At 56.2% G+C, this 21,035-nt stretch overlaps 1 protein-coding gene across 4 annotated transcripts; it reads right to left on the bottom strand.

Annotated features, from left to right (window-relative positions):
* Nucleotides 1–190: 190 nt before the first annotated feature.
* LOXL4 (lysyl oxidase like 4) lies at nucleotides 191–20,348 on the bottom strand. Of its 4 annotated transcripts, none has more exons than XM_081245820.1 (15): nucleotides 20,208–20,348; nucleotides 15,671–15,985; nucleotides 14,919–15,097; nucleotides 13,792–13,997; nucleotides 12,321–12,359; nucleotides 11,928–12,147; nucleotides 10,859–11,045; nucleotides 10,529–10,683; nucleotides 9,630–9,797; nucleotides 8,175–8,337; nucleotides 5,734–5,977; nucleotides 4,539–4,654; nucleotides 3,719–3,855; nucleotides 3,224–3,335; nucleotides 191–1,173 (listed from the first exon to the last, which is right to left on the bottom strand). In XM_081245820.1, the coding sequence occupies exons 2-15, from the start codon at nucleotides 15,948–15,950 to the stop codon at nucleotides 1,103–1,105; spliced, it is 2,277 nt and encodes a 758-aa protein (XP_081101946.1). In that variant the 5' UTR covers nucleotides 15,951–15,985; nucleotides 20,208–20,348; the 3' UTR covers nucleotides 191–1,102. The 4 variants fall into 4 exon arrangements, with proteins under 4 accessions (XP_081101946.1, XP_081101945.1, XP_081101947.1 ...); XM_081245819.1 differs by having other exon boundaries at nucleotides 20,235–20,348; XM_081245821.1 differs by having other exon boundaries at nucleotides 10,859–11,042; nucleotides 20,235–20,341.
* Nucleotides 20,349–21,035: the final 687 nt, after the last annotated feature.

The following is a 21,035-nucleotide window of genomic DNA, read 5'->3' as shown; positions in this document are numbered from 1 at the left end:
ACCATGGGATTTTATACCACCTGAGCAAGGGCCTGTCACAGCCACGTCAAGCAGGGATGGTGGCCTTTCCTAGGTTTAGTCCTTAACTAAATTAAATGTTCCCCCTTCTGACCTCTCCGTAGTCTCCTGTCCTCCACTCTACCAGACGTGTCTTCTTTTTCCTGCAGAGATGAGTGGCCTGTTTGACCCATTTTCTTTCCACTGCAAAACTTTATTCAATGCAAAATTCACTCCAGAAGCCTGGGGGACCCGACCGTTAGGCCGGTCCTGAGGCGCACAGTGACCTTGCCTGCTGGGGTTAGGGCAAGTGTTCTTCCCTTGGCAGAGGGCCTGGCAGCAGCTGGGGTCCACAGCACCCCGGGACTCTTTCTGTTCGGCCTCCTCTTGCTGCTCTGCGGGAAGACCATATCTGGCCACTCCTGTGAATCTTGCCCCGTCTCAAGCACTCAGTAACTGGTGGTTTGGGCCCGTCAGGAGATAAGGGGATGCTTGAGGCCTAAGCTTCCAGGGATATTAGAAACACCCATATGTGCAGTAGGATAAAGGTAAGGGCACTAAAGAACAGACTCTTAGAGAGTATGGTAGCTGAATTCTAAATGGGGACCTATCAAGCAAGGGACTGAATTCACCAGCTTGTTTGCCAGTTGTGACTGATACAAGTTGTGTTGCACAGAGCTCCTAGCAGAGAGCTGACCTGCCCTCCGGTGTATTTTGGTCCTCTTCCAAGACATTTGCAAAGCACCACTTAGATGGGGGACTGGGCCACAGTCCATTCCTAAGGAACTGATAGCTCCTGAACCAGGAACTCTGGGGCAAGATCCGGAAAGACTGGGGCTCCTATGGAAGAGGAGCTCAGCTGAACAAAGCCTGAAGGCCATAGTCCAGAGACCAAAGGTCCCCAGGGGACAGACCCAGTGCCATCCGAGGGAGCACTGCCATCCTGGTTTGGTTATCTTGCCATCAGAAGGCTTCCTGAGTAGGTTCTTGGTGCCCCTTGGCACTGGCCCCGTACCCTCTGAGTCAGGGCTCTGTGAAGGGCATGGCTCCAATAAGCTGAGGTATCTGGTGTGTGGGCAGCAGCTGGGGGTGTGCAGGGGTGCCTTCAGATGAGGTTGTTCCTGAGACGCTGCTCCTGTTCCAAGGAGCTCTCTGTGTTAGCTCGGTGTGCGTCCCCTGCGGACCAGAGGAGGGCAGGTAAGTAGTCGACCTGACCGGAGTCTCATCCCCTCCCTGACAACTTCACAAACACCAAGACATCCTGCCCAGCTCAGCCTTTCCATCAGGTTAGTCGTGGGCGCAAACAATCCGTTCTATGGAAATAGATGCCAACAGATGCATAGTTGCAGGGACATCGGGAAGATAGGCTGTTGAGTGGAAAGGGTTGTGCTGGTCACTCTCCCCTGCCCCCTCCCCAGGTTCATTCTCTACCCTTCTTGTTCTCTCATGCCCTGGAGACCTGACCCCTAGAGACTGCCGACTGATGTAGGTCACTGGGAAGAAACAGCACGAGATTAGAGGATGAAAGGAGGGAGGCCGGGGCATTTCTTCCCCTGTTTGTGCAGTGATGGTCTCCTGCCCGCTGTTCCCTCCTCCTCAGTGCTAGCCTGGCTCCGGGACACACTTTGCCCCTTCACGCCCAAAGTGATAACAACATTCCACTCTTGCTTATCCCCGGACGTCTCAACACTCCTCATCTCCTTAGTCCTACTCACACCTCAGTATAGTCCTCTCATTAAATAACCTCCCACTCTCACCTGAGTGTGCCCTGTGTTTCCTGCAAGGACCCTGGAGGGGTCAGAGCTGCATAGTGTTCTTTCCTTCCTTGCTGCCCTGGCCCCCTTGCAGCCTGCCAGCAGCATCACGGAGGCTGTGCCTCCACGCCGGCAGCCTTAGGTTCCAGCCCCTGATCTCGCTCACGCTCCTGTCTCACTTAATGGCAGCAGAATCTACTCAGTCTCACAATTTTCAAATCCTTATTCCTCTTCTCACAGTCTTCCATCTGTTGCCAGAGTTATCTTTTGAAAACGTAAATCTGATCTTCCTGCCTCCTTGGCTGAAATTTGTTAGTGGTTCCCAGAAGCCCACGGGATCAAGTCCATTCTCTTGGCAGGAGCCACCGTAACCGCCCCCCCCCGCCCCCCACAAAGAGCTCTAGTGGGTGTGACTGCATAGCCCTATTTTACAAAAGAGAAGACTTCTGAGGAGGAGATTTCCTCACTGTCTTAAAGCCAGAAGGTGGTGGAACTGGATTTGGTGCCCAGTGAAGCCCTCTGAAGCCAAATCCTATGCGCCTTTTCCTCATCCCCTCTCTGACCTGCGCCTCTCCTTTGCAACCAGCTCAGATGTCCCTTCCTCTGGGAAACCTCAGCTGGCCTCCAGGTGGTTGCTCAGAGAGTGCTCTGCTTGCTCAGCAGTAGTTCACAGCGGTCTGGGGTACCCAGTAGGATTGGGGTTACCCATTTGCATGTCTGCTTACCCTACCTGACACTTAGCTCTGCCTTTTACTCCTGTTTATGTTCCTAGTGCCTGGCAGTGCTCCACACAGAGGTAGGTCTTAATAAATGTTGACTAAATGAACAGGCCTGCTGCACCCTGTGTGTGCGAAGCGTGGGAGTGACTGCACACACCCCACAGCAAATACAAGCGCTTTAAACTCTAAGGTAGAGGAACTGCTCCCTTTCTGTACAGGCAAGTGAGGCAGCCGCCTCCTTACTCTGCTCCCCACTGGACTGTTGCTTCTTTGCCTGAAATTACCAGTCCTGCAAGTGTCCTGAGCCCTGTTCTCCATGGCCCGCCTCCTGTAAGCAGTGATCAGGGCTGGCGGTAGCAACACGGATCTGGGGGACTTCTACGTTTGCCTGTGAGGCAGTCAGCCTGGGATAGAGGCAACTAAGAAAGACCGTATGAAAGGAAGGGGAAAAGTAACAGACTGGAAAGGGGAAATCCTGACATGGCCTGAAGGAACAGGAAAGATTCCAGGCCAGATGGGAGACAGATTACAATCCAAACAACCTTAAGGACAAAGAGGGATGTAGAAATAGTTATTGGGTGGGGCTGATGCAGCTTGTTCCAGAAATCTATGAACTTCTATGAAGTTGTCAAAGGCAATTCATCTCTGTCCCCTCCCCAGCCTTGTACACACACTGAAGTCACACACAGGGACACAGGGTCTTCCAGCTCCCCGAGCTCGTACGGGGCTGGTCTCACAGTGGCCCGCAGTCACCTGTGTGGCAGTCGTGCAGCCAGACCCGTTGCCCGTCATATTTGCAGCGGCACCGCATCACGTTGTTCGAGAAATCGGACTCTGCCACCTCGAGCTTGGGGTTCACGACCACCTGGAGTGAGAGAGATGGGCCAGCTGAAAACAGGTGACTTGGCTTCTGAGTTGACCGTGGCTGTGATATCCTTTACATTTCATGTAGTCTTGCAAACTGTGCTCCTCTTCTTAATTAATCCTTACAGTCACCCCAGGAGGTAGGCATTAAGGTCCTTATTTTATAGATGGGGACTGAGTTGTGACGTGCCCCTTGTTCACTGAATCAGGACTCAAATCTAGGTCCTGGATTCTGATCCCTTCCCCTATGGTGTAGCTCTTTCAAGCGCCAGACCTGTCAAGAGATCCTACTTATGAAGCTCTCTTTCTTCATTTGACCTCAGGGAGCTTTCGGAATATCTGGAAGAAATGGAGCTCCCGTGGGGAATGCCTAAGCCCACTTACCTGGAAGATATAATCCCCAGGGCCCACGTCTGTGATATCCACCCACTGGCAATCAATGTCATGTCGGTAGGTGTCCCAGCAGCCAACGGTCACGCCCTGTTCCCCAAAGTTGGCACATGCGTAGCGCTTCTGCATTCCTGTAATGGAGGGTGCTGACAGTTACTGAGGCCCTGAATAGATGCTTGGCGCCAAGCACCTGCTAGATCTTTCACATCCTTTACCATTTAATCCTCACAACAGCCTTGCCAATTAAATGCAGTCAGACTAGGGGCCTGAGCTTCAGCTAAATATGTTGCCTGTCGGAGTCAGAATTCCTACTAAGCATGAATCCAGCACCATAGCAAAGCCCATCTGTGACAGAGATTATTTCTTTGGATGCACTAGTGGAAATTCCTGTTGGCCTAGGAAACGTGATTAGAAGATTCCAGCCCTACTATGCTAATTCATTGGCCCATACAACCCTGAGAAGAGCCAGTGTTTTACCGTGCCATTTCTAAGGGCTAGGAACTGTGGGTGTGCGGACAGGAATCAGACAATCCATGCTAAGTTCCAAAGGACTTAGCAGAAGTGAAACAGGTCTGCAACTATTATCCAAAAGAGAAAGTGTTAAAGCATTTCAAGAGTGGTACTCGGTACGTTGGGAATGCAGAGGAAGTAGAGAGGGTAAGAAATTTATCTTTTTGAATCGCCTGGAGTGCTGACTGTTGCCAGGCCGGAGTCTCCAGCTGCCTGGGGCTGTTAAGCAGGGCAGAGGGGATCCTGAGCCCAAAGGGGCCGAGGAATATAACAGAGGAGGATATGCCGACAGGAAACCACATACCTGTAGGGCAATTTGTGTCCTCTAGACAGAAGCTGGCCTTGTGCCCCTCAGCCACCTTGGAGCCATTGAGAGTGAGCAGGTCATAGTGGGTGAAGACCTCGATGCTGTGGTAGTGCCTGCGGAAGGGGCAGAGCTGTCAGCCTGGCAGCAACAGGAGAGGGTCCTCACAGAGGAGCTGGTAGGGAGACTGAGGCACTAGGCCCCACCATTACCCAGAGAGGAACGCTACAATAGCAGGGCAGTGCGCTTCTCCCCCCCAAACCCAAGATGAGTGTGACCCATGGCCTACTTTCCTGGCACCCCTGCCAGGCAGCAAGACATAGCTGCCTGCGTCACCTAGGGTCTCACCCGGGTGAGGAGAGGTAAGAGCTCCAGGAGACTGCCTGGCTACAAGGCCTGAGGCCTGCAGGTGGAAAGAAGAGACATGTCCAGGGACCAGCCCAGGAGCGGAGTTGCTGAGTGAGGAGGGATGCTTCCTCTGCTCCCTGACAGCCTGGGCCCAAATTGCTACCATTGTTTCCAATCCAGTTCTAATGACAGCTCTTCATGCTGCAGGGAAAGGTACTTATTATCTCAGCAAGGCCAAGTCCCAAAGTCACTGCCCGTTCCTCTCAGCTTTCCCCACCCACGGCTGTGTCCTGAACAAGAAAAACAGAGACATCATCTCTCCTTCTGTCTGGGCTGGAGGCCCCTGATAGGAAAGAACGCTCATTGTCTCCTTCCAGCGCCAGCAGCTCTTCCTTGCGGGCCTCGCTCTGCTGCTGCAGAAACCAGCAAGCTTTTTCTGCACAGCCAGCGTCCTGGATGGTATGGCTATTTTGGGTCTCCAGGTTTCTACGAGTCCCCACTTCACCTGGCTTTTAAAGACAAGGCCTCAGGGCCAACAGAAAAATTGTCCACTATCATTCTAACAGAGACCAGCTCTGCTGGCAAGGACTGCTCTGTGGACACTGTGGTGGAGATGGACATGTGGGTACCTCCTGGGCAGGCGAGGGAGTGATGGAGAAGGCAGGTTGATGCTCCTGGGATTCCTCACTGCCGCCCGGAGGCAAGGCCAGTGAGGCGTCTAGGAAGGAAGGCTCTTTCCCAGAGCACACGCCCCTCCCAGGAAGGCTTGCCCAGAAATGACCAGACTGGTTGACTCCCTGGACCCTGGTTTTGTCCCCCTAGAGCCGAGGCCTGAGCAGGCACTAACCTGTGGCACTGGTGCCAAATCCAGCTGTGGCGTCCTGTCTTGGGACGAAAGTCGGCCCGGCCCAGGTTGTGGATCTGTGAGGAGAAGCGCAAGAGGCGCCGGTGTCCGTAGGGCCAGTCCATGCGGTCAGCTGACTGGGAGAGGCAGTTCTCTTCATGGGCACAGTACAGCTGGCTGAGTGGGCGGTCCTCCAGGTAGGCCGTCTCCTGCACTAGCTGGGCGTTCAGCACGAGGTCTGCAGCACCTGGGCACGGTGGAGACCCAGAGGCTAGGAAGGCAGCCAGTTTGGCTCCCTGGCCTAGGGGACAGCCTTGCCTCCAGACTAAGCTCTTTTGGAGGTGCCGGAAGAGCAGGGTGGTTTAGGAGTCAGGAGATGTGAGTTCTAATAACAGGAAAGATCCATCACCTTAGCCTAAGCTTGCTGGCTTTGGGGCCAGACTGCCTGGGTTCCTCTCTTGGCTTGATTTTTAGTTACACCATTAACTAGCTCTGTGACTTGCTCAACCTTTTGTCTTTCATTTTCCTAATCTGGATGATGGGGAGAAGAAGAAGATTATTAGTGTGATAGTACCCGTAATGTGCTTAGGTCATGGTTGGCCCATGGTAAGCATGCGGGTGATGTAAGCTAGTATTTCTTCTGTAGAATGCGTCTCAGCCCCTAAGTGCCTATGTAGCCTAGCTCATATAACCCCTCAGTAAGCTCTGCTGACCCCTAGCTTGTTACCTCGGCTCACTCTTTCTCTGGGCCTCAGTTCCAGCAATGTGAGGGGCAGAAGGAGAGGGCTGGAGGGCTAGAAGAGTTAAGCGCCGAGCCTGCCCCTGGGTTCTGCCGTTCTGGTGCATTCTGCTGCAGTTCCTAAGCCTGTGCTTCTTCCAAGGTTCCTGTTCTACCCTGGTTGCTATCAGGGGTGTTCATACCAGGGCATCCTGTGCATTCTCCTCTGAGGCATCGTGGACATTCTGGTGCGTAAAAATCCAACATGCTAGAGCCTGTGTCTCCATAAGCTGCTCAGTGCCTCTCCCGTTCCCTTCCTGTCACAGGGGCTCTTACCCTCCTCAGAAGCCAGCGTGTTGTCCCTCACTGTGTCAGTACAGAAATGAGGAGATGCACAGCTTTTGCATGTAACGTCAAGAGAAATTGGCCAATTCTCAATGTTTGTTCATGCAAAAACTGGGTTACACTTTAGATTTGGGGCAGAGCTATCATATGGGTGAGCCTTGCGCTGACGATGGTGAGATGGGAACACAGGTTTATTTCAGGGGACAGGCGTCGAGGGTGGGAGCTTGTTTGCTGGATGGTGTCTGTACTACCACTAAGTGCCCTTGGAATTCCTGAGGCATATTTTGGAGAGAGCTAAGGGTATGCCCACTGACAGACCCTAGAATTCCTGAGGGAAAAGAGTGCTTTCAGAGAGAAGAAGAGAGAGGGTAAAGGCAAGAAACAAGTGAGAAAAATTACAGAGGAGGAATGGGGACGACCACAGAGATGGCAGGTCGGCTGTCTGTGCTCAGCCGTTGTGAAGCATCAAATGCATTCAGGAGAAGAGCTGCCACTCCAGGCAGTAGAACAGAGGGGTACAGGTTCCTGGGAGGGGAGAGACGGGGAAGCAGGCCCCAGTGTGCTGGGAGGAAGCCCCACCACCCTGCAGGGGAGGGTGTGCCGTAAGGGCTGGCACTCTTCCAGTGTGCGCTGGACAGAGAGGAAGCCCTAAAGCTCACTGACAAGAGTTAAGGATGTCTTGGCATTGAAGCCTGGCTGGGAAGAAGGTCAAGTGGCCACTCAGGTTGGTGGCAGCCTGCAGCCTTTGGACTGGTTATCCTGGCCCAGACCAGGTTGGCAGGTGTCAAACAGATGCTTCTACCCCAAGAATCTGGGGGTGTGGGGCAGACCGATGCCTCAAAATGGTCTTGACCTAAAGTCTTTGGGGTGAATCCCACAGCTCACCATAGGCCCCATGTGTCCTCACATTTCCATACCCTCTACAAGTTTTCAAACTCTTTTCTTACTACAGACTGTAGTAAGAAATATATTTAATGCTGTGACACACATAAATAATTCCAAGAGAAAAATATTACCCTTACTAAATGTATCACATCATTGTTTTCTATCCTGTTTTTTTAAACTATTGGTCGTGACACAAAGATTGGAAAACACTGTTGTGTATCCTTACGTTTTCACGTATTCTATGTTTTAATTCTCACAGTAACTCCATGAGATGGGCAGGGCAGGGTTTGTATCCGCGTGTGGCAGGTGATTTGGCCACGCACGTGGTAAATGGCGGAGCTGGTGTTCTGCATCCAGCCCTCCTTCCACTCCCTAACCCTGCTGGCCTTGGAGCTGGGACCAGCACTCAGGGCCCTCCCTGAGGACAGGAGGTGTGGGCTTGCAAAATTAGGGGAGCCCGGGCCGGCCTGTCCCACCGGCCCCTCCCATTACTCACTGTTTGTGCAGGAGACTCCGGCTAAGAAGCGCCCTGCACCGTGGGAGCAGTGCACCGGCCCGTGCCTTTGACACTGCTGCAAGGCCAGCTCTGTGCCTGAGCAGTGCACCCCGCTCATCACCACTTCTCCGGCCCCCGGCGTCCCCTGCCAGTACCAGGTGTCCTACGAAAACAGCCAGCATCACCCAGTCAGGGCTGAGATGTGCTCTTAGAGTCACCTGACTCCCATCTGAGGCTTGGACCCCATCAGACCACCCACACCGGGCTGTGCCCAGCCTTGGCCTGAAATCTTTAGTGATGCTACTTTGGACCCCTCTGGTATTAGAAATGTCTTCCATGTATTGAGGCAAAAATCCACTGCTATGGCTTCCACTGCTGGTCCTGTTCCCATGGCTCTCCCCGACGGCAGCCCTCAGCTGTTTGAAGAGGATGGTCCTGTTCCCTTCCTGTTCACTCGGGCCCGTCCCATTTCCCCAGCTGTTCTTCATACAGCCCTAGATAGTCGGTTGTGCTCAGGGTTGAGCCCAGTTCCCCCGGGTGAAGTATGCCCAGTATTGCCCGGCGGGCCAGTGTGGGCGAAGTTGAAGAGGTTCTCCATGGCGGCCATGCCCCAGGCCTCTTGATTTTGTTTCCTTGATACCTTTTGAATCTATCCACTTGTTTCCCCCGGTCCAAGCCAGCACCATTCTCAGCTGGGCTACTGCAATAGTGTGTTTCTCTGTATTCATGTTAATCTCCACCCCAGTTGTTTGCCGAACAGCAAGGAAGAAATCTTTTAAAACTGCATCGCGGGCTTTGAATGGTCTGGCCCGTCTCCTCCTTCACCCGAGCTAGCCTGGGACACTGCTTGGCGCTTCACACCACTCCCTCTTGATAGCCACGCTCCACCCCGGCCCGATTTCCTCAACAGAGTCAAGCGTTCTCCGGCCACAAGGTCTTTGTGTGGGCTCTTTATTCCTCCCCCACCTCGTCTGGCTCACTTCTACTCATTTTTCCTACAGACACAATTATGTGCCTATTGTGTGAACGTTTTTTTTTTTTTTTTTTTCTTTTTGCGGTATGCGGGCCTCTCACTGTTGTGGCCTCTCCCGTTGCGGAGCACAGGCTCCGGATGCGCAGGCCCAGCGGCCATGGCTCACGGGCCCAGCCGCTCCGCGGCATATGGGATCCTCCCAGACCGGGGCACGAACCCGTATCCCCTGCATCGGCAGGCGGACTCTCAACCACTGCGCCACCAGGGAGGCCCTGTGTGAACGTTTTATGAATGACTGCATCCCTCACTTGACTGTATTTGGAGACGGACTGCTCCGTTAGGCAGGAACTGTATCCTGTTCACCACAGTATCCCAGCACCCAGCATTATACTGGCGCATAGTTTCACTCATAATTAACTGCTGAGTGAATGAAGGGTCAGCAGCTTTAGCACAGGAAGTTTTGGAGCACAGCAAGGACCTACCTTGATGGCATGGTTGGCAAAGCCCAGGCCAAGCTGTCGGCAGGCCACCATGGCTTCGCTGAGGCCCCAGTGGTCGCTGCACACGGCCCCCCAGCGCTGGACCCCGTTCACGTCCACCTGCACCTCCACCACCCCCTCCTCGGGGCTGCGTCCGCCGGCCAAGCGCACCTGCAATGGTCCAGGGGTGTGTGAGGGGCGGGGCCGCCTTAGGAAGGGAGAGCTCAGGGCTGCCGGCCTGGAAACCTGCGGCCCTGGACGTGACACGCCCCTTCTCTGGCTTAGTCTCCTCTGTAAAGTGAGGACGTTCCATCAGATAGTCCCTAATGTCCCTGCCGCTCGAGAAATCTGACGGAGTGCCTGCACCCGGGGCTCCCACTCTGGTACTCGCCCTCCTGCTACCTGAAATCCTACCACTGATGACCACGTGCCTATTGCCATGGGCTTTCATAGCTATCGTCCCATTCACAATGACCCTATGGGACAGCTGACCCCATTTTACAGAAGGGAACCAAGGTCTGAGGCGAGAGCCTTGCCCACAGTCCATGTTAGAGTGACCCTTGAACTCTGACCACCCCACTCAGCCTCCCAGTGCCACTCCCCGGTGCTGGCATCCTGTGGCCCTCTGCCCTAGGCGCCGTCTCTCTCGGCTTCACAGGGGACCTGAGAGGGTGGGGTGGGAGAGCCCATGCACCTGAAGAGCCCCATTGATTGCTATTCTGACATCTCTGAAGGCTAGAACCTGGCCCTGAGGGGAAGTAGGCCAGGCCAGGGGAGACTCCCAGAGGATAGGGCATTCCAGGCTGGCTCCAGGCAGGCTCTGGGGCCCAGAGCACCAGCTGCCTCTCATGAACCGCTCCCCACTGGCTCCAAGCAGTGTCCCAGGCTAGCTCGGGGCTCACCTGATCCTGGAAGCCCAAGTTAGGGATGTTGCATCTCACGGCAGCATCATTGTCATGCTGGCAACCATTCTGGGAGCCTTCCAGGGAGGGGCAGTCACTGAGGGTCCGCTCATATCCCCCGCAGCGCACCTCACTCAGGTGGATGGGCCCCAGCGCTGCAGAAGCGGGGGAGAGAGGCCATGGGAGGCTCCATCTCTGCAGCCCCACACCTGCGGCTCCCCCTCCACAGAAGCGGAGAACCGGCCTGGGCCCTGGTACCCCAGGACCACCAGAGGGTGGACCGGTGGCACATCCAGGCTCTCCCACTCCACCCCAGGCCTCCTCGCTCACCTTGGCCCAGCTGGGCCCCAAAGAGGGCCTCCCGAGCAGAGCCAAAGCCGAGCTGACGACACACGACGCTGGCGGAGATGAGGTTCCACCCGTGGTCGCAGACCGTGCCCCACCGGCGGTTCATGAGCACTTCTACCCGGCCCTCGCCCACCTGGGCCCCCGAGCGGAGGCGCACGCTTGTCTCCTGCTGGGAGAAAACCCGGCCTCAGGGAGGGCCGAGGAGGCAGGGGTAGGGGCTACACCCCTGCCAGAGTCCCTTCAGGACAGGCAGAGCCAAGGCCTGCAGTTCTGACTTCTGTAGCTATTGCCCTGAACAAGCTGTCTTTCTCGACCTCCCCCTTCCTCAGTGACAATGAGCGGCCACAGTAATCACAGTAATAACAAATTCCAGCCCTAACAAAAGAGCCTTAGGAGTTGGGGGTCCCTGGGCTTCACAACCTGCCACCTGGTCACTAGGCGAGTCCCCTCCTCTTGCCCAGCCTCACTGCTGCTTTGTCCTTTGGGACTGAACCCAGAGCAACACTTCCGCAGCAGATCTGTGAAACGATTTTAGAGACCCGTGGGGACCTGTGTCAATGAAACGCACAGTGGGCAAGTCACTTCCGTTTTGATGCCCTCCCGCCCACCCCGATTTCATCGAGGAGACCGTCTCACGTGGTGCTGCCCTGCCCCAGTGCCTCACCAGCACTTGCTCATTGCTTTTTATAATGAAGGGCCAGGCTCGGGCTCCATACCTTCAGCCCTCAACGGGATGTAGCTACAATGTAATTACAGTTTTTATGGTTACCTTCTATTAGTGGCCAGTGATGTCAGCTTTCCATTTATGTTAGGGTTATAAACGTCCCTTTTAAGTAAATCCCAAAGTTCTACGTTCTGTGAGTTGTTCTCCTCCTCCCGGTCTGAACTGATGCCCCCTTGATAGGGGTGGTTCGTTCTGTGAGTTGTTCTCCTCCTCCCGGTCTGAGCTGATGCCCCCTTGATAGGGGTGGTTCGCCGCTCCTCCCCTGCCTCCCCGTCAGTGCCTCCCCATGGGGTGGGGCCTGTGCCTCCAGGCCTGCATGGGACCCACCTCTGCCGAGGACTCCTTGCGCCCGGGCTTCGCCTTCATAGGGCGGAAGTGGGGCCCTGCCACACAGCTGACCACAGCGTGCATGCCCCCCGGGCAGGCCGGCCTCAGCTTGCCCTGGGCTGGTGCCACCTGCACCTGGCAGTTGGCCATGTGGGGCTCTGTTCCTAGGCAGTTGACCCGGTGGATCCAGAAGGAATTCTTCTTTGTCAGGCTCTGCAGTCTGGAAGACAAGGGAGACTGAGGGCAGGGGAGGGGTTGAGGGTTGTGCTCAGGACTCAGGGAGGCCAAGGCACTGGGGAGGGGAGAGGGGACTGGAGGGGAGGAGAAGGGAGGGGAAGCAGGCCCATCATGCCACACCCCTTTGCCCCCTCCCCTGAGGGTGCTGCTCCTTACCTAGACTTGGGATCCTTCATCTTCGAATTCCAGACTTTCCTGGATGGGAACAAACAGGCAGGGAGTCGAGTGGGTGCAGAAGTCCTACCCGCTGTCACCCTGCCTCCTCATACTTGTCCTTGAGTCTGTACTAGACTTACAGTTTGTAAGCTTGTTCATTAATCTTACTCCAGTGCCGAGCTTCACCACAGTCCTGAGAGAGTGGCCACCCCACAGATAACGATGATCTCCATTTTACAGGGAGGGAAAGCAGGGCGAGCAAGTTCCCTTGACTAAGCCCAAAGTGGGTGTCTCTTCTGCACCGGGCTGCCCTGGGGCAGGCAGCCCCAAGCTCACCCTTCCCCCAGTCCAGATGAAGGGCAGCCTTCAGGGAGCTACCGGAGAAAAGGGGCCCTGGGGAGAGTCCTCTGGGGACAGGTGGAAGTTGAAGGCCTTTCTGGTGGGAGCTGCCCAGGCAGAGATACTGAAGGCTATAATCAGGGCTGCCCTCCTCAGGGGAGGTTGGCGAGCCAGCCAGGCCCAGATGTGCAATTACCGGGCAGCAGGGAGTCAGGGACCCAGAGCCCAGTCATCTCCAAGGATGGGGCCACGTGGCTGGGCTTGGAAACCAGGGTCATCTAAGTCAGAGACACGGGACAGACCAACTAAAAGTGATTGGGGATGGGCAAGGGTAGATGACTCAGATGTTTTGTGGGAGGTTTATCCCTTGATGAGAAACATACGAAGCGTTCACTGACAGAGCTGGTAGAACTATGACTCGTCATCACTTACAGGCTGATGCAATCTTGGGACAGTTCTGTCACGTTTCTGACAGAATATTTTTATGTTTCCTCTCCCCAGTGCCGCCCCACCCCACGCCTGGCTTGGACGCAACCCAGTCAGAGCCTGGCTTGGATCGCAGTTGAGGAAATTCACTGAGACAAAGTTCAGACAATTCCCTGTGGATTGGATAATTGAGGCCCAGATGCCCTACCAAGGCCCACAGCTCGTTGTTGGCAAAGCTTAGACCAGAACCCAGGCCATCTGTACTTGTGGGCAGCACTGTATCTTTACTTTACTAGTTAGGTCTAATTTTTTAATCAGGGACACAATTTTACATTTATTTACATTTCATTTGGGGAGTACTCTGTACTATAGTCAATTCTTTTTATCTGATTGGCAAGTACAATTTTTATTTTCTGATTGTTTCCAGAAATTTCCCAGGGTCTCCAAGTTCATCCTCACTCTTGTCTTAATTACTGAGGGATCCATAACCCAGGAAACCCAGGCACATTGCTCCACTGAGCCTGTTTCCCTCCCAATCCCAACACCCACTGAATGTCCTCCCACAGACACTACTCCTGCCAATCTCACCGCAGTCTGCAAGGTCCCACGTCACACACAGACACATGCACGTGCGCGCGCACACACACACTCAGCCGCTTCCACAACCCCGCCTTCCGCGCGGCCCTCCAGCCAGCCGTCCTCCTACCTGTAGTAGTGGCTGATGACAGGCGCCTCGCTGGGGAAGCCCAGCATCCCGCACACCACCCTGCTGTTGTTCCTGGTCCAGCCCTGGTCACACACCTGCCGCCAGTGGCCCTCGTACTTCACCTCCACAGCTCCCTCGGTCACCAGGCTCTGCCTCTTGGCACTGGCGAGGATGGGCTTGAGCCGCACCTCCTCCAGCCGCCGGCCCTGTGGGATGCGTGGTCACCATGGGCCCCGGGATTCCTGCCCCCGCTGAGCCCGCTGCAGGTCTTCACGTGGGAAAGCTGGGGCTCGGAGCACTTAGAGATCACCCCACCCAGTGCCCTCATGGGACGGGCCAGGAAACGGAGGCCATGTGGCTCCGTCCTTGGGGATGATGGGGAGGCATTTGCTGAAGGCCACACAGTGGGTAGGAGGCAGAAGCTCGGTTTGTTTAGGGTCCTTTCCTCGACTCCAGAGAGAACCAAGCAGATCCACGCTCTCCTGGGGTCAGGATGGGAGCCCTTGGAGTCTGGGAGGCTTCCGCCAGGCACAAGGGGGCCTTCTTCACGCCACCCTGGGGAGGGCAGAGGATGGGCACAGACCAGCTGCCTGAGACCACCAGCAGGATCCTTTGGCCCACGAGAACCCCGCCCTAACCCTGGATGCCTTAGACCAGTGCGAAGCCCCCTGTCACGGCCCGCCCCATTCGGTGGGCCACGGCCAGCTGTCCTCAGGCTGAGGCTGTCTGGCAGCGGAGGGTGGAGTCAAGACACCTGCCCTGCCTGCCCCTGCTGTTTGGCTCGGGCTGTTTTTAGCTTGGAGCTGCCTGTGCCGGGAAGACGCAGCACCTGTGGCCGGGCCCTGCCGGCGAGGCAGCCCCCGCCCGCTGCTGCCTCCCTCGCGGGGAGCAGCTTCCGTGCTTCCCGGTGGCCCGGCCTCTGGTTCCCCGCCCGCCCTTTCTCAGGCTGGGGCCCTCTACCCACGCACCTGCTCCAGGCCACAGGCAGGCCTCAGGGCCCCAGGGATGCCGCTCAGCCCGCGCTCTGCTCCCCTTCCCCTCCCTCCTCCTCCAGGCTCACCACCCGGAGGCCCTCTGTCCCCTGACCCCCTCCTCAGCTCAGGCCAGGGCCTGAATGGCCTCCTTACCTGGGGCCCAAGGGCATTGGAGACCCTCTCAGAAAGGGAGCCACGCTGGCGCTGCGGGTGGCACACCACCCCGACGTCCTCCGAGTGGCTGCAGTCACTGACACCCCAGCCATTAGACCTGCACTGGTCCAGGGAGCCCTCTGTGCCCACACAGTGAACGTTGTCCAGCCAGATGGGTCCTGTGTGGGAGGGGACGAGTGATGCTCAGGGACAGGCACAGAGAGGCAAGTCACGGGCTCTGCCTCCTGGATAGGACCCCCCAGTTATCAACTTTCCTCTTCCAAAGCCTGAGTAGAAAATGGGGGTGGAGAGGGGAGTTGGTTCTCCTGGGAGCTTGGTATCTACATCCCTGCCTAGTGTCTCCTCTTGGCCTCAGGTCCCATAGAATCTGCTTTTGGAAAACACCAGGTAGGTCTGTTAATTAGATCTACCTGTTCCCTCATTCATCCATCTAGTCATTCACTCAACAGCATTTGCTGAGCACCTATTGTGTGTGATTGCTATATTCAAGGAACTGAGAGTTGAGTGGTAGTGATGGTGGCGGCCTCACTGCAAGTGAGAATGGGAGGGTAGGACAGGTCATTTGCAGCTGGAGCACTCAGGAAATACCTCACAGAGGTGGTCATTTGAGCTGGGTATTAAAGGACTGGTGGGAACGTGACAGGTTCTATTGGAGCCTCAGGGAGCCCAGCCCCTGAGAGAAGCCCACTACCATCTCCTCGTCATTCTGCAGGGCAGCACCAGTCACTCACCCTCCCCTGGGCCATACTTGGCGCTGTGGGCCCAGGTCAAGGCGGCTTCAAAGCCCAGCTGGCGGCAGGCCACTGTGGCCTCCTGAAGCGCAAAGTCGTCATCACACACGGTGCCCCACTGGCCCTGGTGCAGCACCTCCAGGCGGCCCTCCTCCGGCCTGCTCCCTGGGCCCACCAGCCGTAGCTTCATGGTGCTCAGTGACTGCAGCCTGCTGGGAGGGGTCTGGCCCAGCAGCAGGAGCAGCAGGAGCGGGGGGAAGGCAGCTGGTAGGGACCACATTGTGGTGACTCCAAGGGCTGCTGGGGTCAAGGCACCTGGGAATGAGTAAATGTGACAATGATGACCACGTCTACCCCTGACCTCGGGTCTCTTCTGCTAGCAGAGACAAAGGGTAGCACAGGTCCCTCCGAGAGAGTGTGTGTGTGTGTGTGTATGTGGTGGCATGGATTGAGTCTGGGCTCTGAAATTAGTCGATCTGGTTCAAACCCACCATTCCTTGGCCATATGACCTTGAGGAAGTTTAAGTTTAGCCTTCCTGAGTCTCAGTCTCCTCATCTGTAAAGTGGGGGTAGTAATCCTTATCTCCCAGTGTTGTTGTGAGTGTTGAATAAAGTATGGATGTAAAGCGCCTACGTAAAGGGCTTATCACGAGCCTACCACATGGTAAGTGCTCAATGAACAGCTGTTTTTGATGTCGTCTTATATGTAGAAGGTGGGGGTACCTACACTTTGAGTCATGGGGAGCCCCCAAGGGCTAGACTGTCCGAGCTGGAGGAGATAGAGGGTATTTGGATCAACTTCCTGACTCTAGAAATAAGGAATTGGGACCTAGAGAGTTTAAGAGACTTGCCCAAGCCACACAGCAAGCTCCACCTCTAGGTCCACCTCCATGCATGATTTGTACATTGAGTCAATGAACATTTTTGGAATATTTGCTTCAGGCCAACTATTAGGCCAGGTGCTGGGACACAGAAGTGAACACATCAGACACTACTCTGCCCTCATGAAGCTCAGAGATGAGGAATCAGAGAAGGGCCATTTAACCAGGGCCTTGTTGGATGAATAAGAGTTCTCTTTTTCCCCTTCAGAGAAGGGGAATTCCAGGTAGAGAGAACAGGATGAGGAAACAGGGAAACATGGAAAGAGGTGAGTTTGTGCCAGAGCAGGGAGTGCCCTTAACCCTGTACTGCAGTACTGGGGGCTTGGAGGGGACTGAGGTGGAGGGACAGGCTGGGGCCAGATGATCAAGGGCCTTGTGCACCATGCAGAGGGTTTGCCCTTCATCCTGTAGGAAGTAAAGGGCCCTGGGAGGGTTTTAGGCAGTGACCATACACAGGTGAGGGCTCCCATCTCCAAGAAGCTGTCGTCATATGCTCTCTGGGTCCTTACAGGGGACGAGTGGGGGGCTCCCCCCACCATACATTAGCAGCCTTGCTCCTAGGAGCAGGGTTGGGAAGAGCACAGAGGACGGTCATCCCTGGTTGGAGCTGTTAGAGTATCTGCAGCCACCAGTGCTGAAGCTCCTCCATGGCCAGCTCTACTGCTGATGGGAAGCTGAGGCTGGCCCGGAAGAGTGGATGGAGAAAGTTCGGGTCCTTGGCTTCCTCTTCGGCGCTTGAGTCTTGAAAGGGCTCATTCTGGGGAGACTCCCTCTTTCTCCCATGGCCACTGCTATTCTTGGGGGGATTCCTTAGCTGGTCAGTCTCAGGAGGGAGCGTCTTACAGGGCCCCCGGCCATTCCTTCCCCTCAAGCTGGTTTCTGGCTGAGAATTGGTCCTTATTCCTGGCCGCACCCAGTCCCACTCCCTTCAGCTACCAATCCGCCTGCCTTGGTGAGCCCAGGGCTGGGGGCAGTAGGCTCCTAGAAGCACACATGATGAGCTCAGGAGTGAAGCTCTGCGGGAACAGGGACTTTGTATTGTGCCCCCAGCACCCAGAGTAGTGCCAGGTAGGTAGGTGGCACCCCGTAAATATCTGCAGATGCGTGGATGCAAGGTGGCATAGCACTGCGCTTAAGCCTACAGACTGGGAGTCAGGCTGCCTGAGTTCACATCCCGCCTCCACCAATTGGTTTCTGGGTGGTCTTGGGCAAGTGATTTAGTTTCTCAATCTCAGGTGATTTTGTTTTCTCATAGAGTTTATCCCCTCTATAAAATGGGGCTAAGATTCTTGTGAAGATCAAATGAATGAATACGCGTTAAACCCTTAGAAGAGCAAGCTCTCACCTGACAGCTATTATTAACAGCACCTGAAACAGCTGCTACAGAACCATTGGTCTAGGTTGGTCCCAGCCTCTCTTTGGATAAAGAAGGAATGGAGGCCACATTCCCATCTCAACATCAAGTCCCCAGTACTGCTACCCTTCCTTGCGACACTTCCTTCTCAGACTTAAGCACTGTTTTCTTCACGTCCCTCCCCACTCAGGAGCCGGTGGAGGCTCCCCACACGCAGAGTGCTCTCTGCTGCTTGGGATGTTCCCATTCCCTCCTCCCTGCACCCCTAAGGAGGAGGTGGACAGCTAGGGACTGAGACAAACCGAAGTCACTGTGGATAGAGACCTCCCCCAGATGACAAGAGAGGATAGAAAGATTGGGCTCAGGGCCCACCAGCTGTTAGGACCCAGGGGTCGCATTGGGTCTGGCCTGAGAGACGACCCCGTTCCCTGTCAGCAGGAGTCAGGATGCTCTTCATTCTGCCACCAAATTAGGTGACACGATTCAGATGCTTTCTTCTGAGACTCAGGTGCAACACCTCTAAAATGAGGGGGTGGCACTGGAGGTCCCCCATCTATGATACGGGCCAGGGGGTGGGCTGGGCAGGTCCGTTGTGTAGCTGTGGCTGACATCCCCATAGTACTGTGGAGGTCTTATTAGAGGCTGTGGACACTCCTGGGCCTACAGGCTCCCTCCCCTCCAAGGGGTCTCCGTGGGGACAGGGGCGGCCTTCTGCTGAAGGATCCTGGTGCTAGATCAGCTCCCTTCTATGAAAGCCGCCCAGGAGGTGGATGGGCGGTAGCAGGAACCGAGTCATATACAGGGAGAGCCCACTTCCCAGCCTTCCTGCCCACTGCAGGTCCCTCTGCAGCTTTCGCTCACATCACACTTGTCTTCTCACATTCCCCAAACGCATCCTTCAGTTCCCAGCCTCCAAGCATTTGCTCTCACTGTTCCTTCTACTTGGGGTACCCCTTCCCTCAATCTCAGATTGTTAAATTCCTACACATCTTTCCACACCCAGTTCAAACGCCACCCCCTCCAATAAGTCCCCCGGCCAGACCCCCACCTTCCTAGAACTGGGTGTCTTTGCTTCCTGTCTCCACAACCCAGGGGAGTGTCTCCCATAACTGCTCCCCCAGAGCTGAGCACAGAAAAGAGAACCAGGCTGAGAAGGCTCCCTCAGAGAAGGAAACAGCCTCAAAAGTGGATCTTTTCCAAAGTGAAGGAGAAAGGGATAGAGTGAGGCTGAGGAGGAGGGCAGGTTAATAATAATAAGTTTATTATACATTTAAAAATATTTATTGAATACTTATCTCCACTTTATATATGAGGAGACGAGGTCCAGAGAAGCTAAGTAACTTGCCCTGCCAGGGTTCAAATCCAGGCAGCCTGGCTCCAGCGCCAGGCTTCCAGTCAGGAGAGAGATAGACACGGGAGGAGGGGAGGAAGGAAGGGAGGCAGGGAGATGAATGAAATTCCACCCTGTGGCCGGTTGGTTTATGACCCAGCCGTGGTACGAGGGCATTGGGCTGGATGCCAGCGCTGAGTGCAACCAAGTGACAGGTCCAGGATCCTGCCAGCTTGGAGGAGAGACGCACCTGATCCAGGTGCTGCCAGGGGACTCTGGCACCTGGCTTGACCTGGCCTTGCTAGAGAGGCTGCAAGTGCCCAAGGGTATTCAGGAGAGAGCACTGGGGTGCTGTCCTGGTGGGAACCAGGCTCCGGAATCACTGGAAGCCTCTTCTCTCTAGCTCTTTGAGGAGGGGGCGGGGTTTCCCCTCTCAGCCCTGATTGCCTCCCTGGGACCACTGATTGTGGTGACCTGACACAGTGCCAGCAAATGTCCACCTGTCCAGGCATAGGACATGTAGAGTTTGAAGCCCTCTGCCCACCCTCCATCTCTGTCCCCAGTCTCCCCCCGACCCCCAGCATACTCAGTTTTGGTCTGTTTTTTTCAGAGAGCCCGGCTCCACCCTGCCTCTTTGTCCCCTGTCACAGAAATGACGTCTGAACCCACCTGTCCCTTCCCCTGCCTCCCCCTACCCTCCCCTGGGAGAGGCCAGAGAAATGGCTACACTACACGCAGCGTGTACACGCAGGCACCCCGAGGCCACGATGCACCACCCTGGGCGGCCATGGGGCCAAGCTCCCCAACTCAGTCACTTCCATTGGCAGCAGGTTGGCGAGCGACTAGGGGTCTAGGCTAACTGTTCATGGGACCCCTGGGCCTGCCATTCCCAGCCTTCAGGAACTCTCAGAGACTTGCTGACCCCCAGAGAGACAGAAGTCGGACAGACAGACAGGACAGCGAGAGACAGACCTGGCCAGGGGCCAGGCAGGGGCTCACCAGCTGGAGTGCGACGTTGCGGGGCTGGGGCCGGGGCTCCGCGGCCGGGCAGCGCTAACGGGCCTCCTGGGGCACCCTGGGGCCCTTTTATCCAGCTGCGGCCCGCGGGCGCCCTTACCCTGCCCCGCCCCGCCCCGCCCCGCCCCGCCCCGCCCCGCCCGCCAGCCCCCGAGAAGGCCCGCAGGCCCCGCCCCCGGACCGACCTGGACTCGGCGGGCGCCCCGCCCTGTCCGCCCCTCCAAGGGCCCGGCGCCCCGCTCCCCCGGACGCGGCCCGGGGCGGCCCGGCGCCCACTCGCAGCCCGCCGGCCCGGGAAGTCCCCGGGTCGCTAGGCTGCGGGGGTCGGGCAGCTGTTTTCCATGGAGGGAACTGGCGCGCTGCAGGGGGAGGGACTGTGGGAGGATCGGCGTTCCCGGGAAAGGATGGCGGCTCGGCGCCAGCGGGCTGCGTTTGCCCGAGTGCCGCTGTGGCCTCGTGAGTGCCTGTCGGAGGCGCAGCTTCCTCTTCGGCAAAGCCAGGTGGCATGGCCACCCCCAGAGTTGTCCTGGGGATTACATTCAGTGGGTCCCTAAGATGCGCAGCGCCCTTCACGTGGTAGCGCCTCACTGTCCCACCGGCTTGGTTACTTCGGACAACGCAGGCTCCTTTCGGCGGGGGCGGGCAGGGGGGCGAGGGGGCTCTGTCCAGATGAGGTCGGGATGGTGGGGTGTAGGTGTGCTGTCTTTGGGGTAACAGGCGGTCCTCTCCCTTGCCCTGGTCCCTCGAAGTTTATTGAGTACTACGGGGGCATGAGGCCCCTTG

This window comes from Mesoplodon bidens (genome assembly GCF_964165515.1).
Source record: "Mesoplodon bidens genome assembly, chromosome: 1".
Classification (NCBI taxonomy): Eukaryota; Metazoa; Chordata; class Mammalia; order Artiodactyla; family Ziphiidae; genus Mesoplodon; species Mesoplodon bidens.
This window is presented reverse-complemented; position numbering and strand designations above follow the sequence as displayed.

Excerpts from the sequence above, each read along its gene's own strand:
- LOXL4 (XM_081245820.1), bottom strand. The coding sequence starts at position 15,950 with ATGTGGTCCCTACCAGCTGCCTTCCCCCCGCTCCTGCTGCTCCTGCTG. Across the intron at positions 9,798-10,528 it reads ACTTGGGCTTCCAGGATCAG|GTGCGCTTGGCCGGCGGACG; the intron begins GTGAGCCCCGAG and ends GGACCATTGCAG. Across the intron at positions 3,856-4,538 it reads GGACACAAATTGCCCTACAG|GAATGCAGAAGCGCTACGCA; the intron begins GTATGTGGTTTC and ends CCTCCATTACAG.